This window comes from Prenolepis imparis, unplaced genomic scaffold (assembly GCF_030444845.1).
Source record: "Prenolepis imparis isolate NDT839.2.m4 unplaced genomic scaffold, iyPreImpa1.0 SCAF_11, whole genome shotgun sequence".
NCBI lineage: Eukaryota > Metazoa > Arthropoda > Insecta > Hymenoptera > Formicidae > Prenolepis > Prenolepis imparis.
Window position 1 is genome coordinate 9,304,530 of NW_028141169.1, and position 23,096 is coordinate 9,327,625.

The 23,096-nt window shown below is 34.8% G+C and overlaps 1 protein-coding gene across 15 annotated transcripts in view; it reads left to right on the forward strand.

The window, feature by feature from the left end:
* Positions 1 to 4,838: 4,838 nt before the first annotated feature.
* Positions 4,839 to 23,096, forward strand: part of Mmd (disintegrin and metalloproteinase domain-containing protein mind-meld) — a 40,751-nt gene continuing 22,493 nt past the window's right edge. For 13 of the 15 annotated variants that reach the window (XM_083050314.1, XM_083050316.1, XM_083050315.1 and 10 more), the window contains exons 1-8: positions 4,839 to 5,647; positions 18,751 to 18,804; positions 20,921 to 21,069; positions 21,340 to 21,390; positions 21,542 to 21,621; positions 21,709 to 21,775; positions 22,250 to 22,396; positions 22,893 to 23,096. In XM_083050314.1, coding sequence (XP_082906440.1) covers positions 5,560 to 5,647; positions 18,751 to 18,804; positions 20,921 to 21,069; positions 21,340 to 21,390; positions 21,542 to 21,621; positions 21,709 to 21,775; positions 22,250 to 22,396; positions 22,893 to 23,096 — 840 coding nt within the window. In that variant the 5' untranslated portion in view covers positions 4,839 to 5,559. The remainder of the gene's footprint in view (positions 5,648 to 18,750; positions 18,805 to 20,920; positions 21,070 to 21,339; positions 21,391 to 21,541; positions 21,622 to 21,708; positions 21,776 to 22,249; positions 22,397 to 22,892) is intronic. The other 2 variants (XM_083050317.1, XM_083050310.1) reach the window with 1 other exon arrangement.

Sequence of the window (23,096 nt, forward strand, 5' to 3'; positions counted from 1 at the left end):
CCCTTTCTGGGCATATGTATAATGGGGTTCTTTCCTGGATATTTGGAATTATGATCAGATTTAATGCCATTTGTAGCTTAAGATGTGTAGTCCTATTTTTTTCACTCACAAAAATAGGTAAATCAAGATTACAAAAGAAGATGAAAGTGAAATTTTTCATCCTGTAAACGTTTACCGTATGTAAATTTCGTGGGGTCCGACAGGCCCTACTTTGTGCCAGGCGCAGGAAGGGTTAACCCTTCCATAATGACCGATATAATCGATGCGTTTATTAAAAAGATCAGTAGAGAAGTCGCAGGATAATGCCGGGGGAAAGATTGCTCGATTGTTGAAGAGGAATGTTCCGCGCTGACGTCGAGCTTATAAAGTTACTTAATGTTAGAGGAATGTTTTTACACAACTGCCACTTTACAATGACGTGAGATTACAATTGTTTGTTTCGGTGGCTGACGCGCATGTCTATCGCCGCCGCACAGTATGACATTTTTGCCCAAATTATCGAAGAGAACAAAGATATTTTACCTATCTGCATCATTTTCTTTTATTTCAAGATTATATAATTTAAATACACATATTAATCTAAAATTTATATATTTGAAAAATATAAATTGCATAAAAAATTTTGAATATAAAAAATTAAAAAATAAATTATATATATATATATATTCTTTTTAATGCGAGAAAATATATAATTTTATTATAAATATGTATATTATAAATTAAAATAATGGAATTTTTAATATTAAATTAATTAATTTTCACATGTAAGTTTGATAAATTATTAACTTTTGAATACTAGTCTTGCCACAAATCAGAATCTTGTCTTGAAATTGATATTGACAAATATAGAAAAAGATAAAATTTTCCAATCATTTCCATATTTTAGAGAGGACTCTTTTATGTAGATTTATTAAAATATATATATATATGTATAAAATTTTAAATTGTTACATGTGCTTTCAAAAAATTCGACACTATATATACACATACACACGCGCCATAATTATATATATAATAATTATTAAATTAATATGTTTTGTTAAAATTAAATATTTTTCTGTCAATATTTGATACAATTAGATAAAGTATTTTTGTTCTCCTGAATTGGTAAAAATTTTACACTGTACGTTGATTCCGTTTTCCGCTGGCGCAAAAGCGTTTTTCTGCATTATTTTTCCCCCTCGCCGCAGAAAACGCGACGGCGAATTCTGCGCGTGGCGAGTGAGTTCCACTGCGAACACGAATTTGTTTCTCTCGACGGATTAATATACAGCCGAAATGTACCTACCATACGTAAATAAATAAATAAACAAATAAACGAATAGATGAAACAAAGTGAGGAGGCGGAGATTAGGCCGTTCGAAATCTTTTCTATATTATTAAAAAATAATTATTATTTTACGTTCATAAAAATGCATGTTCTTGTTAAAAATTAATTTATACGGATAATCACTTTTGTTGCACAATTGTTGTGTTTTCTTTAATATGTATATATATTATACACTAATTTATTATTAATCTATATTTATTTAAATATTAAAAAAATGATTTGATATAATCGAGTATTTTCTTATCTAATTTTTAGTTATTTTTACTATGCATGTATCTACAATGTATAGAGAACAATAAATCATTTTTTATATACAAAGAGAATTTTCTCTTAGAGTTTACCCTGAAAATCATGGTAATCGTGGGACAATATGGTATGGAAAGAATTTTATCAGAATTTCTCTGATAAATATTTATCACAATAAAAATAATATCTATTACAATAAAATATAAAATATGTTTGATTACTTTTACAATGCAGTTTGGTAAAATTAATCAAACATGTTTTATCTTTTATTGTGATAAATATTATTATTTTTATTGTGATAAATATTAATCAGAAAAATTCTCATAAAATTCTTTCCATACCATATTGTCCCACGATTACTATGATTTTCAGGGTAAATTCTAAGAGAAAATTCTCTCAGTATAGTTAAAATTTAACATATATTAGATAATTACGTTTACAGTGTGCACATATAAACTAATATATTAAATAAAGAAATTAAATAAGTTTTTAGAATAAATAATTTATATAAACAATAATTTTTTAACAAAAATTTTTGTTCTTTTAGACAATTTTAACAGAGCCTATGTCAAGTGTGAAAAATATAGTATTATTGCACTCACGCTGTCTGTTATAAATAAATAATTCTTAACCGAATCGTCTGCGGTGCAGCCTACGCGGCGACCTATATTTAGAACAACACGTGAATGAATCTCTCACATGCATCGTCGTTGACTTCCCATTTCTCGTATAAACCAAAATCGATTATTACACTTATAAAATAGTTTTGACACACGTGCTACTGTTATTCTATCGTCTTTCATAGTGACGCGAATTATATTTGTTTTGCTGAATGTATCCGAATGAAATTTTATTTTTCCTTTTTCAGAGAAAGAGAAGTTCAGAAATTTTATAATTTACAATTTTACTTCAATTTCCTAAAAATTTTAAACTTTCAGTTCCTAATTTTACTATAATTTTTGGGGGGTTCTGAATTTTTTTATGTTAAATTCTTTAATATACTATGCTTTAGTCATATATTTTTAGATTTTTAATTCTTTTGATTTTGCATTTCTTAAACTTTATAATAATTTATACAAAGTCTTGAAATTTTTCGGGGATTACTCTATCGAAAATAAGATAGAATTCATATCATATTCGATAATATAATTATTGTGCGCAACATTCGATTTTCGAAGAATCTCGCGAACATGAAACAGCTGGGTCAGCTATAAATGACAGATTGTTTTTGCAAGCTGTGCAAGCTGTTGTGCGTTTAAATTTAGAAATGAGACATCAAGACAAAGGCACGCGACAGAATCTGCTGTAAGATTAACCAACAGGTAAGAAGATTCTGATGCAGATAAATCTCCCAGGAATCCGAATCACGCAAACAACAATAATTGAATCAAAGTCTGCAGGAAGAAACAAGTTCGTCCTGGCGTACCAGAAAAATAATAAATGAGGGAAAACAGCAAACTAATTATTGCAATTAAGATTAGTAAGTTCTAAATCTTAAGGAAATTTCGAATAAATCAAAGATTTTCTGGATCCTAAACTTGGCATGTTTTCTTTAAATTTATGTTTTCTCTAAATTTATATTTCTCTAACTTCTCCTTGAATAATAGAGAATTTCTTTGAAATATAGATTTTAAATCTTAAATATCTCCCTTGAATGTTATATTGTAACTCATAAATTTTTCTAGTTTCCTTTGCATTCTAGAAGCTTGCGCTTTTATATATTCCTCGCACTCCAGTTACTCTCACTCTCATATTTGTTGCAAAGCAACTACCTTGAGTTCAGGATTCCTTAAATTCTAGGTTCTACAGATCTTAAATTATTTAGCGTCCACCTATCTAGCGTCTCACGTTCCGGGAATTTTTGAAACCCTACTCTGGTTCACAAGTCCCTAATTCTTTTCATTCCAGCTACTTCGTACCTACAACATCCGCAGATCTCCTCTTACTCAGAGCAATCTCTAACGCTCTTCGCATACCATTACTACTGCACTTCAATAATTCCTCTACTCTTCGTTCCACAATCTCCACCTGATCCACCATCTCCAATGTCTCATGCTCCATTCCAACTATCGTCACCTAATCCAGCTTCATTTCTCTCTTCTTTCTCTCTCTCTCTCTCTCTCTCTCTCTCTCTCTCTCTCTCTCTCTCTCCCTTTCCTTTCCAGTTCACTTGTTTGATTGACGCTAATGATCGCACTATCAATTAGTGGCTTACGTATGCATTTTCTTCATTTCTGCCAAGCGAAACTGAAGATGAAGTTTCTATGATTGATATCTCGATTATTAGTTCGCCTTTGTTTTAATGTTTGTGTCCATCTTATAATACTTTCGCATTTGATCTAATTTTTTTCTACTTTATTAATTAATCGTCTAAATTAAATCTATTTTAAAATGACTAAAAATCTAGAGATGTGACTATGTGACAATCTCAAGTTGACTATAAATGCAAAAGCGATATATTTTTACTATATCTCTTTTTCTTTCTTTTTACTTCTCTGTTTATCAGTTCATCTGTTTCTCTTTTTTCTTCGATGCTGAGAATTACGAAAGGAAATCAAGCTTTATGCAAAATTTAGAATCTCAGACGCAAGACACGAAGTAAGCTTCTTAGTCCTTCATTCTCAACTTTGCGTTCCACTGAGTACTGGATTCTAAGATACGTTCCAGCTTCGTCCCTTCTCTCTTTCTTCGTGCCCCTTCTCCTATTTCCCTATGTATTCACCATTCATCTGAAACCCTCTCTCTTCGCATCCACGTCAGCACTTTCCGCGACTCTTCGTACTGCAGGATCCAGTCAACAGTAGGATCACCATCTCCAGGCGGTTGATGCTCCATGGCAACTCCCGCCACCTGGTCCAGGGTTCGTTTCTCTCTCTTGCCCTGCGCGCTACCCCAGCCAGAGGGGGTTTTCGCATCTCGATGCCGCTTCTGCCCCCGCGGCGGTAGCGAGAAAGCCGCCGGCGCGGCCGGCGCGAGTTATTGATTTGACAGGAATGACGGCAGGCGGAATGGCGCAGGAATCGATAAGAGGAAGTGGTGGTCCAAAGCTGCCGGTGGTGCGCTGCGCGGGGGTGCGCGCGCGCAAGAAGAAGGAAGACCGCTGTTATAGGGGATGCTTTAGAGGGAGCGAACGAGAGAGCGAACCGCGGAGGGCTGTATGGGGGTTGTGGAAGCGACCAGGTGGAGGGAGAGATATGGAAGAGGATCGGAGGGAGAGGCAGAGCGAGAGGAGAAGGACCGGGAGAGAGGGAGCGGAGAATATTTTCATACTCCAGACTCCCGGCGTAGGTAGAAGATGGCAGCCGAGGCGTGATTCGGTCCGGGCAGTTTCCTCTCTTCTGGCCGCGCGCGCGCGAGAATAGCAGGGCCGCAATCCGCTCCGGGTTTGAGAAGAAGAAGTTGCCGGAAAATAGTGTGCTCTCCCTTTGTGGGTCGGTCTCCTCGTTGTCGGTCGACGGTGCCCGTGGCTCGAAAACCCCGGAAGGAAGTCCCCGGAAAATGATTTGAGGAGGGAAATAGAACGAGGGAGAGAGAGAGAGAGAAAGAGAGACTGATTGAGACTAACACTGAAAGAAAGACGGTCCGAAAGAGGGAGAGAAATAGAGAGAGAGAGGCAGAGTAAGAGAGATCCGCTTCGCTCGGCTACGCTCCGCTCGCGCGACGTGTCCGTCTCGCTGTTTTTCTGTCGTTTTTTTCGTCGCCGTATATATTCAATCGCCCGCGCGTACCCTAAAGATCGGTATATAAGATCGGTAGTATACTATCATCGGGAAGATCGAAACCGTAAGCCGCTTCGTACCGCTCCGATCTACTCGGCTTCGCGTGTCGCGTCTGATGAGCAAGAAGGTGATAGATGTCGGTGATTATGCGCGTAGTAATGAGTAATCCTGTAAAGCCCGTCGGGATCGCCGCAGCCGCCATCGTCGCAGTGTTTCACGAGCGTCATGTAATATGGAATTAAACAATGTTGTTAAGACGTAAACATGTTCTGGCTACACTGTGGACTCTTTGTTCTCGTGATTGCCGTACGTGGATTTATTAGCAGCTTAGCCGACACTACATCCAAGCGAGGTAATGCCTGCCTGCTTACCTGCCTGTCTTATTGTTAGTTTATCTTATTGTTAGTTCGCTTGCTTGTCTGGTGTAATCAATCCGAGATATCGGTCCAGAGAAATTATAATGTGATAAATAAAATTCGAGTTTTTAATCAGTTCGAATTTTTGCCTAACTAAGCCATTATATGCTCATCGAAAAGCTAGATGCATCTATTTGGGGAAAATAGCGTGATCCAAGTCGCGTAACATAAGTCCTTTGACATAAGATGATAGAAATTATTCAACGGGTTAACTAGGATCTACGATTCTCTGTACGGATGGCTGCTTGAATGAATGGGTGTAAAGCGCTGATCGTTATGGAGGTATTGCACCTGCCTGCGCACCTTGCTTCGCCACCCTATCCGCTTAATAGTCTTAAGGAGGTAGCACCCATGAAAGGAGAAATGGATTTAAGGCGTCTACGGGTCTAAGGAATATCTAAAATTTCTCAACTGTCGCAAATAATGGAGTTATTTATATAAAAAAACAACAATCTAATTTAAATTAATTTAACAGGAGCATTGGTCCATATTATTTATTGACTAACCGCGTCTGCCTGGTGAACTAGAATAATTTCGCTATAATAATTTCTAGTGTGAACGGATTGTTATCCAGACTGTTGTCTGGTTTATAATTAGACGCGAGCGCGAATTATTCATCGAGTTACCACATTTATCGAGATAGCCGTGTGTAATCATATTAAGCAACGTGTTGTTTGTTCGGTTATAGATAACTCATTCTTAGATTATATAATTATCGATAAGTTTGACAGTTTGATATTCTTTTTGTTGATATTTTTGTTTTTCGTTTTAATATTTTTATGTATTATTTTTACTAAATTTCTAAATTTTTGAATTTATAAAATATATAGATCGATTCGAAATTATTTCAATTAAAATTCTTCGGTTTCTTAAATTAAAAATTTTATTTTAAAGTGTTTTTTAAGAGATTCTTTTTTAGTGTCGGATATATGTACACGTTAAGTTTTATATTTCTTGAATCCAAAGTTGTTTTGATCTTCGATTCGTTGAATTACAGATTCTCCCCGGAATCGAAGAATGTCGTTTGCTTTTAACGTCAAAGAACCTATAATGTCATGTTGGTTGGAAATCTCAGAATTCGAAGAATCCAAAGAATGTAGGATTCATATAATTTAATAACTTAGATTAATCTCTAATAAGGAAAATCTGAACTTTACAAACACCAGGATTTAAAGATTAAAGAGCAATTTAAAATTTAACTTAATATTAAAGCATACAAAAGCATTTAACAAAATCAAAGAAAAAGATTCAGGATCTGCAAAAGTGATATTGATAAAATTGATATTCGATAAAATTAAAAACAAAAAGTTTTAATTGTGTAAAACAAATACGAATTTAAAAAATTGCAAAATGTAATTTAAAAATCTAGAAATTCGAAGTTTTGTGAATATTCGAGAATTTTACATTAAAATCTAAGGAACCGAGAAGAGCGTTCGATCGAGTCCTTGCCGTTTCCAGGATACTGCAGAGAGCTCGCTAGCTCTCTGCATCCTTGAACAAGGATAAGCACCCCATCGGGTTACGATCCTCGACCTCTTAAATTATCGAGTTAAATTCTTACACCCTCAACTTGTCGGGTTCTTGAATCTTTACGTTCTGGATTTCTTAGATATCTTCAAATCTTGAAAAAATTCAATTTTCTGCATTCATGAATTTACATTTTTTATTCTTTAGATCCTTGAAATTTTGACATCTTTAATTTCTTGGATCCATGAATCTTAATATTTTCGAGTCCTTGGATCCTTGAGTCTTTGCGTTTAATCTTAATCTCACAGATCTTTCAGAAAGCATCAGCATTCTCATATTTTAAGAATTATATATCTTATTATATTTTCTTCTTCTCTTTATATATTCTTCTTATAATTTTCATGTTAATTATCAATATGTAATTTTGTGGCGCATGTTTGCTCATTGCAACGATTTTTTATCGCTGTTATGCACAATTTATTATACATGCACTTTCTTGTTATAATATATAAGTTTTTCTTTACAATAGAAAAACGCAAATAAAACATTAGCATAAAATGTAATGTAAAAGTGAATATAAATTGCAAACGGCGAATAACGGAAAAACTACTTTACATTGCAATAAATAAAAGGCTCGCGTCTTTATACCCATTTAAATTAATATAAATCAACTTTGTTTATATTAATTTATGTAAAATCCTATACAGAAACTCGGTATAATATGTCACCACGCGTGTTGCAAGAAGCGTCTTATTAATTTTGCTAATTCTTATTAATTTCGCATGTAATAAAAACCGCTGACCGCGCGCGTGCGGCTCCTCGTCGTAAATTCCGCAGATTCGCGCATTCTGGTATTTGCCGGCTGCGGAAAATGCGAATATAGATCAGCGGAACGATGGTGCTTATGACCGTGCATACGGCACGCCGCGGATTTTCCCCGGAACGGCCGCGGGAAAACGCGACGTCGGGGCGTCGGAATGCGCGTAATCGTTACGTACATTTCCGTCGAGCTTCAAATCCCACCGCTGCATTATTCATAATGTTATAGCGCGGAATTACATCCGCTCGCTCACACTTTGCATGTCGCCGTCGCCGCTCATCGCCGCGTAAAACCGCGGGAGCATGCGAATGTGCGCTTTGCACATGCATCATCGCACCCGGTCGACTTATCGCACCGTCGTATTTTCCCAACGACAACGACGACAATGATGGCGAGAGCGATGCGTTTCTTAATAGGACGGATATTAGTGTCAATGTTAAACGGGCGCGATTTCTCGCGAAATGTTTCAAAAATAATCCTCGAATTTTATTATTCCCACGGATAGAATTTTCAATAAAAGAATGATAGATTCTTTTGTCATAATTTATAAGCTTTATAATATTTTTATAAGCTTCTTAAAAGCCGTTTTAAATAGAGCCTGTTGTGAATCACCAATAAATATTTTAATGACAGCTTTAACGCTCTTTTCATATAATTGGAAAAAAAGAGTAGAATATTGACTGAAAAAAAAACAACGCCTTTTCAGACTTAACTTATTTAGCTTCCTTGGACTATGTTTAAATTTAGTTAAAATTAAAAAAATATGAGAAAACATAATCTTACTTTTAAGTTAATTTCGAGTAAACTTCGATAAAAATTTTCGTTTGGAGCTTAGTTATAAAGTCAGCTAACGCGAAAACTGCACAAGTTGCGTAGCAAGATGGCGCCTAATCATATTTTCGTTAAGGAAAGATCGATATCAAATTGGCCGTAAACGCGACATACTTCCGGAGAGATACGCGTTTATGTTTACTAGATATTTCCATAATCGTAAAATGTGTTCAAGCTGTAGCTATAAGCTTCAATATAAGCATCTATGAAATATTTACAAGTATAGTTGCATGTTACATGATATTTATCTGTAGTCGTTGAAAAATATCATTTGTAAATGATATCATCCCTTAATGCATTCTCTTGCCGTCAGTACTTTGCAGATATAAAAGTGCAATATACATGAATAAATGAGATAACAATAATAATATTAAAGAAATAACTTTCAATTAAAATGCTATTAGATATATTGGGCATTTAAAAAACAATTGGCTATTTTTACAATAAATAATTAATTGTAGTGTCAAATATATCCATATTTTTAAGAACCGATCAAAATCTCTCTCGAGAGACAGAAAATGACATCCGCTATAACGAAGGGTTGTAGCCGACGAATATTTTGTTTACCCGTTGTACGCGAAATCAATCAACTTGTATCCTGCAATTAATCAAGGACGTAAAACGGGAAGACGGCTTGTCGACGAGTTTCCTCGAGCAAGACCCACGAGATTGAAATGGCAGCGTGCCAGTTCTAACTTATTGGCTTTTAATACGTGAATCCGCGGCCGATTTTGCAGCTCGACGAAATAGGACGACAGCTCCTCGAAAAATCGAAATAATACGAAATTTATCGCCGATCGATGACAAGAGTTTAAAAGTTGAAGATCAAATGTCTTAGTTAGAAGGTTCTTGAAAAACCTGATTGTACAGAATATTTCAAACAAACGAGTGCTTCCTTTTATTGCAGATAGAAGTACTCTGTATAATAACAAAAATAATAATACTTGTAATATAATGATGATGATTAGCGCAATATTAGTAAGTACTGAAGAACTATACAAGTTCTAAGCGAGTCGGCATAGTAGATGATTGCATAGTAAAGACAGTCTTTAGGGCGATTAAATGCCCATTCATTCGAGAGAGCACTATGCCTACGTACCTACTCGTTTAACTCATTTCCCCAGTGTGAGTATATATACCTTCCCGTACTATTATATCTACGATTTACGCTTGCCTTTGCTTTCCCTATACTTATAGCATATAATAACATATATAGCACTTTAATATTTCATGTCCAATAATGTAGTATATAATTTAGTATATCATTTCTTAACATGCAAGTATTTTTCCTAATATTTTTTTACACATCTAACAATAAGATTTATAAAGTAAAAAAGAAAAGAGACAGAGGGAAAGAGAGAGAGAGAAAGAGAAAATTAATTATCAATGTAATGTGACATTTTGTCGATTTGTAAAGAATGCCCTGGATCTATTGAGTCATCTTTCACCTATCAGTTCTTTGACCAATCTGGAATCGATATTTTTTTCAAGATTGAACATCTTCAAGTGTGTATGTTATATAGCTTTCCCATTTATTAAGGAGAAATCAGCTCTACAAATTGACGAAAGAACTTGTAGATAAAAGGCGACTTGGTATAGATCTGGGACATCCTATATTTTCGTAAAATGGTTTCCACTGAAATGAGGATAAGTAGGTTTCTTATACAGGAAATACAGGACAATTTGTTTTTCAAATTTCACCCTACTGCTACCTTTCCCGATGGTAGACAAAACGCGATTAATGGAGTTGCGCATAAATAGCATTAATATGTCGACTAAGCTACAAATCGATTCGAATTATCGATCGACGTTGCATTTTAAAGATAGTGATTATACGATAAAAGTCCTGTTCACACATGTGAGCATATAAAGAGCATATAGAGACACGTAAAAGGACGATCGATTTACATACACATACACGCGTGTCCTTCCATTTGTATATATCTATTCGATCGATCTCTCGCGATGTCGTAGAGCGGCGATCAACAGGAAATCGCGAAATAACGAGGCAGTCGACTGCAGAGCGCCTGCAGTCTACATTGACGTATGCGTTGGTAGTGATGACGTAATGAGGGTGGAAACGCGAAGAGAAGGGGAAGGAGGGGACGCGAGAGGGTCGGACGGGAAAGGGGATCTTACGCGGTTATCGAGTGATGGAAGAACGATGGATTCGCTAAACCCTGGAATGCATGATGTGGGTCAATCTGATTCCAGTTTTCCCTACCTTTAAACGTAAATTGTATATATCGGCTATTTTGCTCGAACGACTCCGCGGACAATCGACTTCTCCAACATCTTCGTATGATAATACGAAGAGGAAATGTCGCAGACATCTTGAATAAAACAGGTCGAATGTATCTAGCGCATCGCGTCATGTCGCGTTATCAATGAACGAGCGAAGGACGATCTACCTTATGTTCGAAACGAATTTTATCGTGAATTTCGCCGTCTTTTCCGCAAGTTTGTTGTTGCGTCTCCCGTTTGAATTTTGTCTTCCGTGTGAATTTTGACGTTTTTCGCAGAATTGAAAACTTGGTCACGTAGCGATGAAAATTCAGGGAGGGTAGTAGAGAGCTCTGGTGGTGCGGGACGGCGCGCAGGGGGTTGAACGGACGCTGGGCGAAATTAAATTTCTCGCGGAAAGAGGCCGAGACACCTCACCTCACCGTGATGGCGAGGTGAAAAGAAGATCTCCAATTTTAGCATGATCTCTGAAAGCGGCAACGAAACTGGGCTGTGAGCTGCGAATGCTGTATACGCGAATGATGCTCTTTTATGCGCCTTCGCGCACCCTTTATCTCGCCTCGAAATCGCATTATTAGATTTGTGCAGACGCGATATCTGTCTGCTCGGTTAATTTATGCGAATCGAGAAAAAAAGAATTCGACGACTTGGACGAGCGAGAATGTAAAGAATTTCAGAGAGCCGCTGACGAACGTATTATCGCTAAAGGAAGAATGTGATATCAATTAATGCCGCAGCTGTTAGACTCACCCCTTTCTCATGGCGAGACGTGTCACGTTGCTTGCTCGTGTACAAACAATATCATGGTGGAACGGGGCGAGCAAATTTCCGGATTGTTTTCTCCACGTGTTCCTTAAGACGCTCTGATATCTGAAACATTCCGTTCGAGATTATATGCGATTAGTTTTTTAATTATTGCTGCATTTTATATAACATATATTTATCACTTTTGTACTGTTAAATGTTTGACGAAATGATGAAATGTTATAGCATTTTTAATTTAATATCTAGATTGAATACACAGTACAAATGCACAATTCAATATGTATATATGTATAGTAGATCGATATCAGAAGATTTATAAAAAATTTCAAAACGAAAATTGAACAATATATTTTACTTTAATATATTGTATAAAAATAATAATACTACTAAAATAGTAAAAAGCAAAAATAATAAACGTCTATATTGCAAATACAATAATTAAATTTTATAAAATATTCGTTATTTTTTATTATTCAGAATTATTTTATATATGTATTTTATATATATATATATATATATATATATTTCAGGATAATAATTCTGAATTTTTGAGTTAGCCGCGAATCGTAGTTCGGAATCGAAACTGCTACGCTCATGGCAGATCATTTTTCCCGGATGTCCTCTTAAATCGTCCTCGACGCCTGAGAAATTCCGCTCGAACCTGGCTGCCGCTTTTCCGGCTGACTCCCCAGAACCTACCTCCAGTCTCGTCCATTTTCCTTTTTCGGGAATGACCGTCATCATTCTCTATCTCGATACGCGGCGAATACTGTGGGAACCGGCAAACGGCAGTGACAGGACGTTACGACAAGAGATAAATATGACGACACGGAAGGTTTGCCATGGCGGAAATATCTACTTTGTTAAATTGCAACAATACATAAACTATTAAGTCGTAAACATCTGAAGACATAAAATAGAAAGAATTCGCTAGATTGTTGATTCTTCAGCTTGATATCTTGGATTTTTATTCCAGAAAAAGTTTTAGAGAATTTTACGATCTAATTATATGAATCCTAAACTTCGAGAAAAAAAAATGTAAAACTTAGGTATTCAAAAAAAGAAAAATTAAAATAAAATGCGAAGATCCAAGGATCCGACGTCGAGTTTGGCAATCAGAGGATTTGGCTGTTGAATCGTATCCTGACACGACGAGAGAGATGTCGAAGAGAGGAGGCCAGGACGAGCGCAAAGCGTGGTATTTGTTTTAGAATTCCTACGCTTTACCGATGTTCGAAGTGGCAAAGCGTTTGAAATCTGAAACGAATGCGCGCAAACCTTCATCTCACAGCTAGGAGAGCCATAATCCGCGGAAGAGATGCGTGATATCCTACATGCATGAGGTCATCGCGCGAAGGGAAAAGTGAGCCACTCGGGCGTAATTAATCATTGCCTCCACCCCCTCTGGAATTACGCACCGGTGGTGTATCTTTTTTGTGGGAGAATTTGATATCATGTCGGAACATCATATTTGTGGGAAAAGTGGAGAATTTCGACCTGTGCCGTTCGTTAAAGGCCTTTTATTACACGTGGATATTTTATAGGTTTCTATTTTGATTGCGAACTCGCAAACGCAAATATAATAATGCCCACATTTATTTTTGGAAAGGATTCCTTCTCTATGTTTCCCTCTGCAAAGAGTATTACAATATATGAGAAACATTAGTGAAATTGCATTCCTTTGTTGAGCTTAAAGTCAATTTTTTCTTAGAGACAACAGCGTACACATTTAGATTTAGTTATTTTCAAACTTTAACAGACTACTTATCGAGATATTTAATATTGTAAACTAGGAAATATAATATCTGGAGAAAGTTTCGTTACGAGCAATTTTAAATTGATCAAAGAATTCGTAGACGAATGCACTGTCGGTATTTCCGAGATGTCGCATATACAAGTATTTATTCAACCTGCAGCGTGGAATTCGCCAATCTTCCATAAATGCAGGAAATAAACAGTTGCGACAAATACGAAAAAGGGAGACAAAATTCCGAGATAGAAGGCGGTTCAAAGCGAATCTCTGTTCGTATTTGATTGCATATTTATTCGATTTTAGATCTTTCTTGCGCGCAACGAGGTGTTGACGGGACAAATCAGAAATCAAAAGCCGAGGTGAAAGAAACTAGCACAACTAGGAAAAGTTTAGCTGCAAACACAGATTTATGCACTTTTATTTTAATTCACTTTTCAAGTTAATGCGCGATAATTATGCGATGCACTTTATCACTTTAAAAAATAAATTAAAAATGCATTTTTGAAATGACTTTAATATGCGTCGTTTTTCCTCTTTAATTTTGAATCCCAGGTTTCTTCTTGTAATATTACATGAAGGACTGTTTTCACTCTTCTTTTTCAATTTCAGAATTTCGCTTCTTAATTTCGTTCATGTATAATTGCACGTTTATATAAAAATTAATGTAAAAATTTAAGCATTCGACAGTGCAGAATCTATTTCAAGGATCGAATAATCCTCTAACTCTTAGATTTTCCAAATCTTAATCCGTAAATCTTCAAGTCCTTGGATTTGCGAGGAGTCTCGAAGAATTAAGATAAAAAAAGCAAATAAATTGAAGTGAGCAAAGGGGTTGAAGTTGTGTTTCAACCAATCCGCCATTCACACAGTACTCTCTTCATTCTTTTCCTCTTTCTCCTCCGCTGCCCTCACCGCCTCTCATCCCATAGAGAAACGTTTTCATGCCGGTCTTCGGGATAAATAGTTTGCACAGGAAAAGGATTTCCACGCCGGCAATTTATCTCGAACGTACGCGGCTCCATTAAGCGAAGACGTAACCCTTTGAGTCTGCAGAGAGTAGGATGTTGCGGATTTGGGATTGCGCGTGGATTTAAGGCTGTAATCGCGGGATTTCGGGACGCGCAGGACACGACGACAATACCGCCGATAATTTCGGAGGAAATTATTTTTACGATCGTGTCGAGAATTTCGACAATTTTTATTTTTGTCGGCACGTGTAGATCATTGCTTCTTCTATCACTGCTTTTTCTTCAAAAAGAGAGAAAAAAATAATAATTTAATAAAACTTGATTTTAACATAATTAAAAAAAAAAAGTTTTTGTCACATTATTAAAACACGTTTAATAACTAACTAACTCATTAATTAGTTATAATAATAAATCAATAAAATAAAATTTAATTAAATAAAAAAATATATGTTAATTATATTTTTTATCGCGAAATATAGAGATCTACATATATGTGATTTAATTAAATTTTGTATATCTTTTAAAGTTTTCTCCGTATAAAAGATATAATATTTATGATTTTTCCATTTTTTATTCATTCTTCGATTTTTCGATATGTGCTCATATTTATTTTATCTTTTATATATGTGTATATATACTATATAACTTCTCTAGACTATGAGACATGAAGAATTATGTAGCTGATTCTAAATTCGTAGACTTTGTTATGAACAAAACGAGTCTTTCGCGGAAATAGTTTACGCGACTGCGAAAAGAAATCAATATAGGTCGGCGGGAAGAGTCTTGGCCACGAAAGAATCGACAGCTGCCGCTTTCTGCGGCAATAAAGTTAAGAGGCCTTAAAGTAAAGAGGCAGTTTAAGCTTAAGGCGTTTGCCAAGTAATGTGGTCTTTGTACAAAATGAATTCAACGGAACGGACGAAGTGAGCCTCCATCCTAGAAAGTTTATTTTCCGGTAACGAGTCGCGAAGAAATTTTAGGAACTCGGAAACATATATACCTCGTGAATTTGGCTCCACTGCCTCAGAACCTGCAGTTTCAACTTTCTAAAAACCCCCAGCCTTTTATGAGAATGGGTACAACCGCTCTTGCAAATATTTACAAGATTATAATATATAATTTCTCAACTTGGGAATATATGATATTCAATGTTTCAAAATTCAATTAATTTTATAAATTATTTCAATTTTTCCAGAAAAGTTTTAAATGCCGAAGAGAAAAGATCTGAAAAAGCATATTTTTAATTGACTTAGATAAATAGATTCTTCAATCTTTCTCCTTTTAACTCACGGTATTAAGAAGTTTTTACATCCTTAAACCCTCTCTTATGAATTTCTGCATCCTTGGGCTTTCGTGCGCTTGAACCTTAGAACTTCAATCTACGGCTGTAGGGTCGTAACTTCCGGTACAACGCCGTTAGGCTCAGCGGAAGAGGGGAAAGAAGAAGAGAGAGATAGAGACAAAGGATCATAGAGAATGAAAAGGAAGGGTGGAAGGTAAGAGAGACGGAGGGAAAAGCAATCAATCTTTGAGAGGCAGATGAGTGCGGGAACCTAAAATATAGGGCAACACAAATTTAGTCTGGCTGCCGGTCCACGTCCACGTGTCGACGTGAATGCGCAACCGCCCGGGTTTGTAATCGATATTGCCGACAAGGCACCACGCCCTGCACCTGCGAGATGTGCCGGGATATGCAATGCCACCAAACTGAACCTAGTCGAACCTTGTTCAGGACTATCTCACACACAAATACATACACATATATACATACACACACATACACTTTCTCTCTCTCTCTCCCTCTTCTTTTTCTTTTCCTCTTTTACGCGTGCCCCTTTGCCCTATCTTCTCGAGCGTGCTCCGAAACTTGGACTCCTTTTGAAGCTCGAGTCTTCGAGTTTTAGATAAACCGACTGTTCAGTCCCATACCCGTGACAGCCCGATGCTTCCGACCTTCCCTGGGGACCTTCTCTATCTTCCTTACATACTTATCTCTTTTCTCCCATATATTATTCAAAACTTCAGTCTTCTTCAGAGATTTTTAAACTTCAATAATAGATAACTGGATTGATCTATTTTAATTGAAACTAGATTATTAAATTTTTCATGCAAACGGAGCTAATTTGAATCTAATCAGAATTCTCACGAGTTTGTTTCGCCTTTTCTCGAATATGCTTCGAAATAAGGGATTTCTCCTTTGAAGCTCGGCTCTTCTTTGAGTTCTAGATAAACCGATTGTTCAGTTCTATACATGGCAACACGATGCTTATCTCGAACCTGGCAAGGTTTCCTTAGGGGACGCTTTATCCCTCTTGCGTACTTATTTCCCTTCTCAAATTGTTCAAATTGCTTAAATCTTTTATTCGTAGATTTTCCAATTATTTAATTTTAGATAATTAAATTATTAAACTCCTCGTATGTACTGTATATGAATCTTGTGCAGATTTATAGCTCTTGAGATGCACCTGTGTTTCGCCGCAAATGATATCGTGAAACTTAAGCGATATCAGAGTCCTTCGAGCTCTGCAAGTTCTAGATAATTCAATTATCAAGTTTGTCAAGCGACCGAACTTTCGTCATCTTTCACACTATTTTGCTTTCATTCATGCCAAAAATTTTGGAAGTTTTAATATTGCGTATTTTACATAAAAAATGTGTACGATTGTAAATTATGATAATTTCGAATAACTACTGTCAAATATTTTAAAACTATCCACTTGTCGATGAATATTATATTAATGAATGAAAAAATTTTACGGAGCATTACTCCGGTTTCGCACGAAAGACGCGAAGGGCTCCAGAGGGTTAAGGAACGCCGTTATATAGAGCCGTCGCGTCATTGACTCCGATCCATTCGAGGCCGACTTCGCCCACGGCTGATTTTTTTGTGCTCCAGTGTCGGAAATAGGCCAGTGCAAACCGCTATCCCTTTATCCGGCGTCACGTCTTATGAATTTTAAGGCGAGAAATTTTGTGCGAAAATGAAAAAGTTTCGCTATCCATTCTTGTCCTTACGCAGGATAAAAGTGTAAATATTGCCTAACATCCATTTTCCCCCTGGCTACATGGACGTTCTGCGCAATCCAGATTCAGGATGTGATGAATTGTGCGGTCATTTCGGTTTTTATATGAAAGGAAGACATAGCACGATTTTACGATAATCATACAAAAGAATAAAAAAACTTGACTCAACATATCTACAAATAAAAGATAATATATCTAACATTAAGCAATATAAATAAATTATTTTGTTTGTGTATACATATATACAAATAGAGAAAAATTGGCATTTTCTGAATTAATCTTGTGTAATAGATAAACGAGAAAGTTAAGTAAATACATACGACAATACTATGACGAGCAACTGATGCAAAATTAACGGATTCATTACGGATATGTTTCAATATTGAAATATTCAATATTCGTCATCGTTAGTCCTCTTTATTGTTATAATATTTGACATTTTAAACAAAGTGTTTTTAAAGTCAATAAATAGATTGATTGGACAAAGAATATTTCATACTTTTAAATATCACAAAACTTCAAAATCGGAAATAAAAGCTAATTATAAGCAAAAATGTAATAAAATCGCGTGTGTTTTAAACATTTCATTAATTAACATTAAATACTCCAGCAAATAATATTCCAATTAAAAATCGAGTTTTAATTAGAATTTATCGTAAATGAAAAAGAGTAATTCGTCTTGAAATTTTTTCTCTTAAGAGTCTAACGTTCTGAATATAAGATGTTCAAAATCCCAAGCTTTTGAAAATCTTTTTATTCTCTGTTCTTTTGAGTCTCCATTTCTTGAACATGGTCAACAAAGAGTTTGTTCGGGGAAGTTCGCCAAAGTTCATTTCGTCTAAAACTTTCAAGTGAACCACTAAAATGCCTAAACACATACTATGCTGATGCATTGTTGATCCTTCTGCTGTCAGAGAGTGTCACTTTAAGACATCAATTTTAGCTACTGTAAAAAGTAGTCTTTATATATAGTTACACATATTTGTTTTATATATTAATTGCTTCTTGTTAAAAATTGTTTTTATTTTTGGATGTCATGATCATTGTGTATTATATGTATATATTACATGTATTATATTATATTACATATATAGATATATGTCATATATATGTACTCTGTATAAAATTAAAATTATTTATTAAATCACATATTTTTTCTCTGTTTAGAAGCCGACTACACCTTAGATGATTCCTTCTGGAAAGAAGAGGAAACTCCCGTTGGTAAGTAAATACACATAAACACTATAATATTACATAATGTATGTGTGTGTACACTTTAATTAACATTAGCCCAAAATTATTAACGTTAAGCTTAATTACCGCTAATTACCATTATCATAAATAATAATTACATAGCTTAAAATATATATAATAAGCTAATTCGTAAAATTAATGAAATTCAGTAAGCAAAGCTTTATGAGATCAAAACTGATTTAATTAATTTTTTTAATTAATATTTTTTTCTTTTCCGTGGAATTAATTACAATTTAATATATCAATTGAACTTTAGTTCCATCGTCATTTTACATAACAAATCTATGGTTAACGTTAATTAAAATACCATTGCAAAAAAACGTGCGAAAATCTACCGCAATTTTTGTGCAATTGCGACGGCTGCGGGATAAGGCTCTGCGTAAACAAACCACCGTAAAGTAGAAGGACCGCAATGCAGCACTTTCGTGAGAAACTTGATCCTCGAGGATACGACAAATCCTCGAGAGCGGTTTATTGTTAAGTCAACATCACTGATTGGTCGGAAACGCGAAACTTAAATTGGATTACATTTTAGACGGGGACAATGCACCGAGACAGAACTCGACGGTGCGAATCCCGGCCTAGATATTACGACGATTGTGTAATGGGAAATTTGTCTTAAGAGAAGAAAAATTATTCCAGTATTCAAGTTATTCCAGCTCTATATTTTAATCTGGCTTTAAAAGCTGAGAAAATTCTACACAATGTAACGTTGAAAGCAGGATTCGTCGGAATTAAGAAGCTTAATTAGGGATTAGAATGTAAAGCGATGTTGAGTGTACACGAGTAAACAGGAATAACTGCTGCGGCATAATATAAAATTTAATTTAATATGACATATACCACTTGAATATCTATTATTTATAGAGAAATTTAATTTATGATTTAATTAATTCTAAATTGAAAGCGGAAAACACGTTACATAGACATGCTTTTGATAACAGAGAATCTAGAATACATAGAATTAAGGAGTTTAATTAAAGAATTAAGGAGTTTAATAAAAAACTAAACTTTAAAACAACATCGGGCATTATGTTGTACAAGAATATGAAATTCGAAAATCATTAAAAAAATCTGATTACGAGAAATTTCAACAAAGTCTAAAAATAAACGTTAGAATTTTCTGCTGAAAAATCAATATCATTGTGAAAAAATCTCTGCCTCAACATATATTATTGCAAAGCAAAATATAATAATGCTAGTCATATCGACTAAATTAATCGCAAGATATTTGTCATTTTTTTGCACTGAAAATAATTGGCGAGAGGAAAAAGACGAGAAATGTGTGATGAGCGACACATATGAAAAGAATAAATTAATTGGCGAGTAATCTTGACGTATTTGAGCGACGTGTTTAAAAAAAAGTAAAGACAAAAAAATTGATTTTAGAAATCTCATGCGTGCAAATTTTTTTGAAATAAAAATGAAATGATTATTGAATCACGTAGAATAAACATTATTGCCTCAGAGGAGCTCTCGAATAATCAATATTTATCTGGATAATAATTCTCCACATGCAAAGTGTTCTGCAATCTTTCAGATGAGAGATGAATGGAAATGGTAATGAAGGATATATTGTTTAAAAATAATTATTTGAAGAAATATGAATAGAAATATGGCACACACACTAATTTTAAATTTAAATCATATTATTAATTTAAAAATGCAAAGTTTTAACAATTTATAAATATTAAATATATAATATCTTATAACATGTATATATCTAATGATATAGGAAAAATATGCACGTAATATCAATTCCATGATGATGAGACTTACTTAGGAGAGAAAACTAATTTCTCTTTTACATACATAAGAAATCAAATCAATCAAGATTGAGCAGACTAATAAGTTGATACAGAGGAGAAATGGAAAGAAATAAAATTTACTTTATTACCGCCGTTATTATCGAGTCATATATGAACTAAAATCTCCGGTGATAGTTGAGAGGGCAGGTTAATGGCAACAGCGCGATGAATCTCCCCAAAGTCCATTCGAGATAAAATTAGAGATCGTAGGGGGACGGGTAAAAGAGTGGGGGGGTAAATTAGGGCGTTCGATTGAACGTGGAAATTGATTTCAGGTGAGGTCGAACGACTACTACGCGAATATCGACAAAATCAAGAGCTAGTACGAAATATCGGTGGCCATTACTATCAGATCATCTATCCGGTACAGCTACGGCATCACGAGAAAATGGGGATATCCACGAGAGAAGTCGGCACATCAAAGGTAAAATCACATTGTTTTCTATACTGTTTTTCGCGCGATGATACTTTTTAAATTCAATAAAAAATATTAAATATATTAAAAATTATGGAAAATTATATTATGAAAATTGTATAATTTTTTATGTATTGATATCTTATATATATATATATTTTTTTTTTAAATATATTTAATCGCATTTAATATATTTACATTATATAAATCGTTTTAATATTATAATTATTAAATATTCTCATTAATATAATAATTAAATGTATCTTTAATGCAATTTAGTTTCCTCAAAGAGGTTACGGAGATGGAGGATATCCTAGAGGCAGAATGAGAGTAAGTTTTGTAATATAGAAATACATCTTAATAATTATTAAATTATTAATGTAAGTTTCAAGTAACAAATAATTAAAATATTCCTTAAATATTTAATAATCCTTAAAATATTTTTAGCGATAAAGATTAATTGTGATGTTGGCATTTTCAGACAGGGAGACATTTTCACCGGACGTCCCTTCTGATCAAGGCCTTTAATCACAAATTTCGCCTAGATTTAGAATTAAATACGTAAGTGTAATAATTATAAGGAAGATTTAATTAAAATATTTTTATGTTTAAAAGATTAGTGTTGACAGAAAAATCTTTTTATTGCAGGCAACTTCTAGCTCCAAATCTTATACAGAAAGACTTTTTATCCGATGCGGAACAAATAAGTAAACAGGTAAAATATTTCCAATAAAATACAATTCTATATATACAACACTCTAATAACACTTAAGTACTCACGTGACACGAATCGACATATTTACGATTATTAATAAAAGCGTATTCTTGCATAATTGATTACTTCGCTCTGCAAGCTGTTAAAACGTTAAGTTTAATCAATTGCTTTTGATATAAACGGTTTCATCACCGTGTCAGAGATCTTTCCAGACATGAGCGCTAAAAAGTGCAAAATAAAAAAAAGCTCTTTAAATATCGAGTGACAGAGTTATTTTAATACCACAAAGGAAAAAATGTCACATGTACAAGCATATATACGCTGTGTTGTATTATTTATTTTGCTACGAAACACACAAAAGCAAAGTATTTAGTAAATAAAAAGATTTAAAATTTACATGAGACTTAAGTATTAAGAGGAAGATATACTCGAATTTAGCGATAAAATTTTGGATGGCGTTATTAATCCTTCCAGGAGATAGAACATTGTTATTATCATGGCACTGTAAGAGATTATCCAGGAGCTAGCGCTGCTTTTCATACGTGTAACGGTGTCAGCGGTGTCATTCATTTAGGCAACGAGACTTTCGTCATTCATCCATTCTACGGCGGCGATTTGTCGGTCAGTAAAATTACTTCTCATTAATTATACAATAATAAAATATTAAAATAACCGTGTGTGCGTCCGTGGTACTTTTATAGGAACTATCAAACTTTTTTAACAAATTCTTATTAATAAAATACTTTCAAAATAATATTTTTATACTACAGATTATTAATAAGATTTGACGAAAGATTAATAATTTTCCATGTTATTGCCAAGAATTAGAATAATTTTAATACTTATTATGAAGAGAACGAAAGCCTAATTTGTGACAATTTACCCACGTATAAATTGCGCACTGTGTCGAAATATTATTTGCCGAGGCGAATCAAAGACTAAATCCGAATCAAAGGCTTTGAATTCGAGCTAGCTAATTTGGCTTGATTTTATTACCAGATTAGACATAACTTCGCGGAAGTTTAGGTCGTGCTATAATTAAATGGAATGTCGAGTGTCGGGAACGGGTGCAAGATGGCCGATGAGAACATAAACTATATGCAGGCCTCTCTTTTAGCAGAAACATCCTCACATTATATTTGAAGCCCGAACAAAAGTTAACAAAGGCTGCGCTAACTCGGGAAATCTTGAGTGGCGTCCAAAAAACCGCCGGCAGAAGCACATCTACGGGCTGTCAGAGACCACTTTCGATCGATACAAAAGAGACGTCCGTGATGCAACCAAATACATCGAAACTGCCATCGTTATCGATAAGGCTATG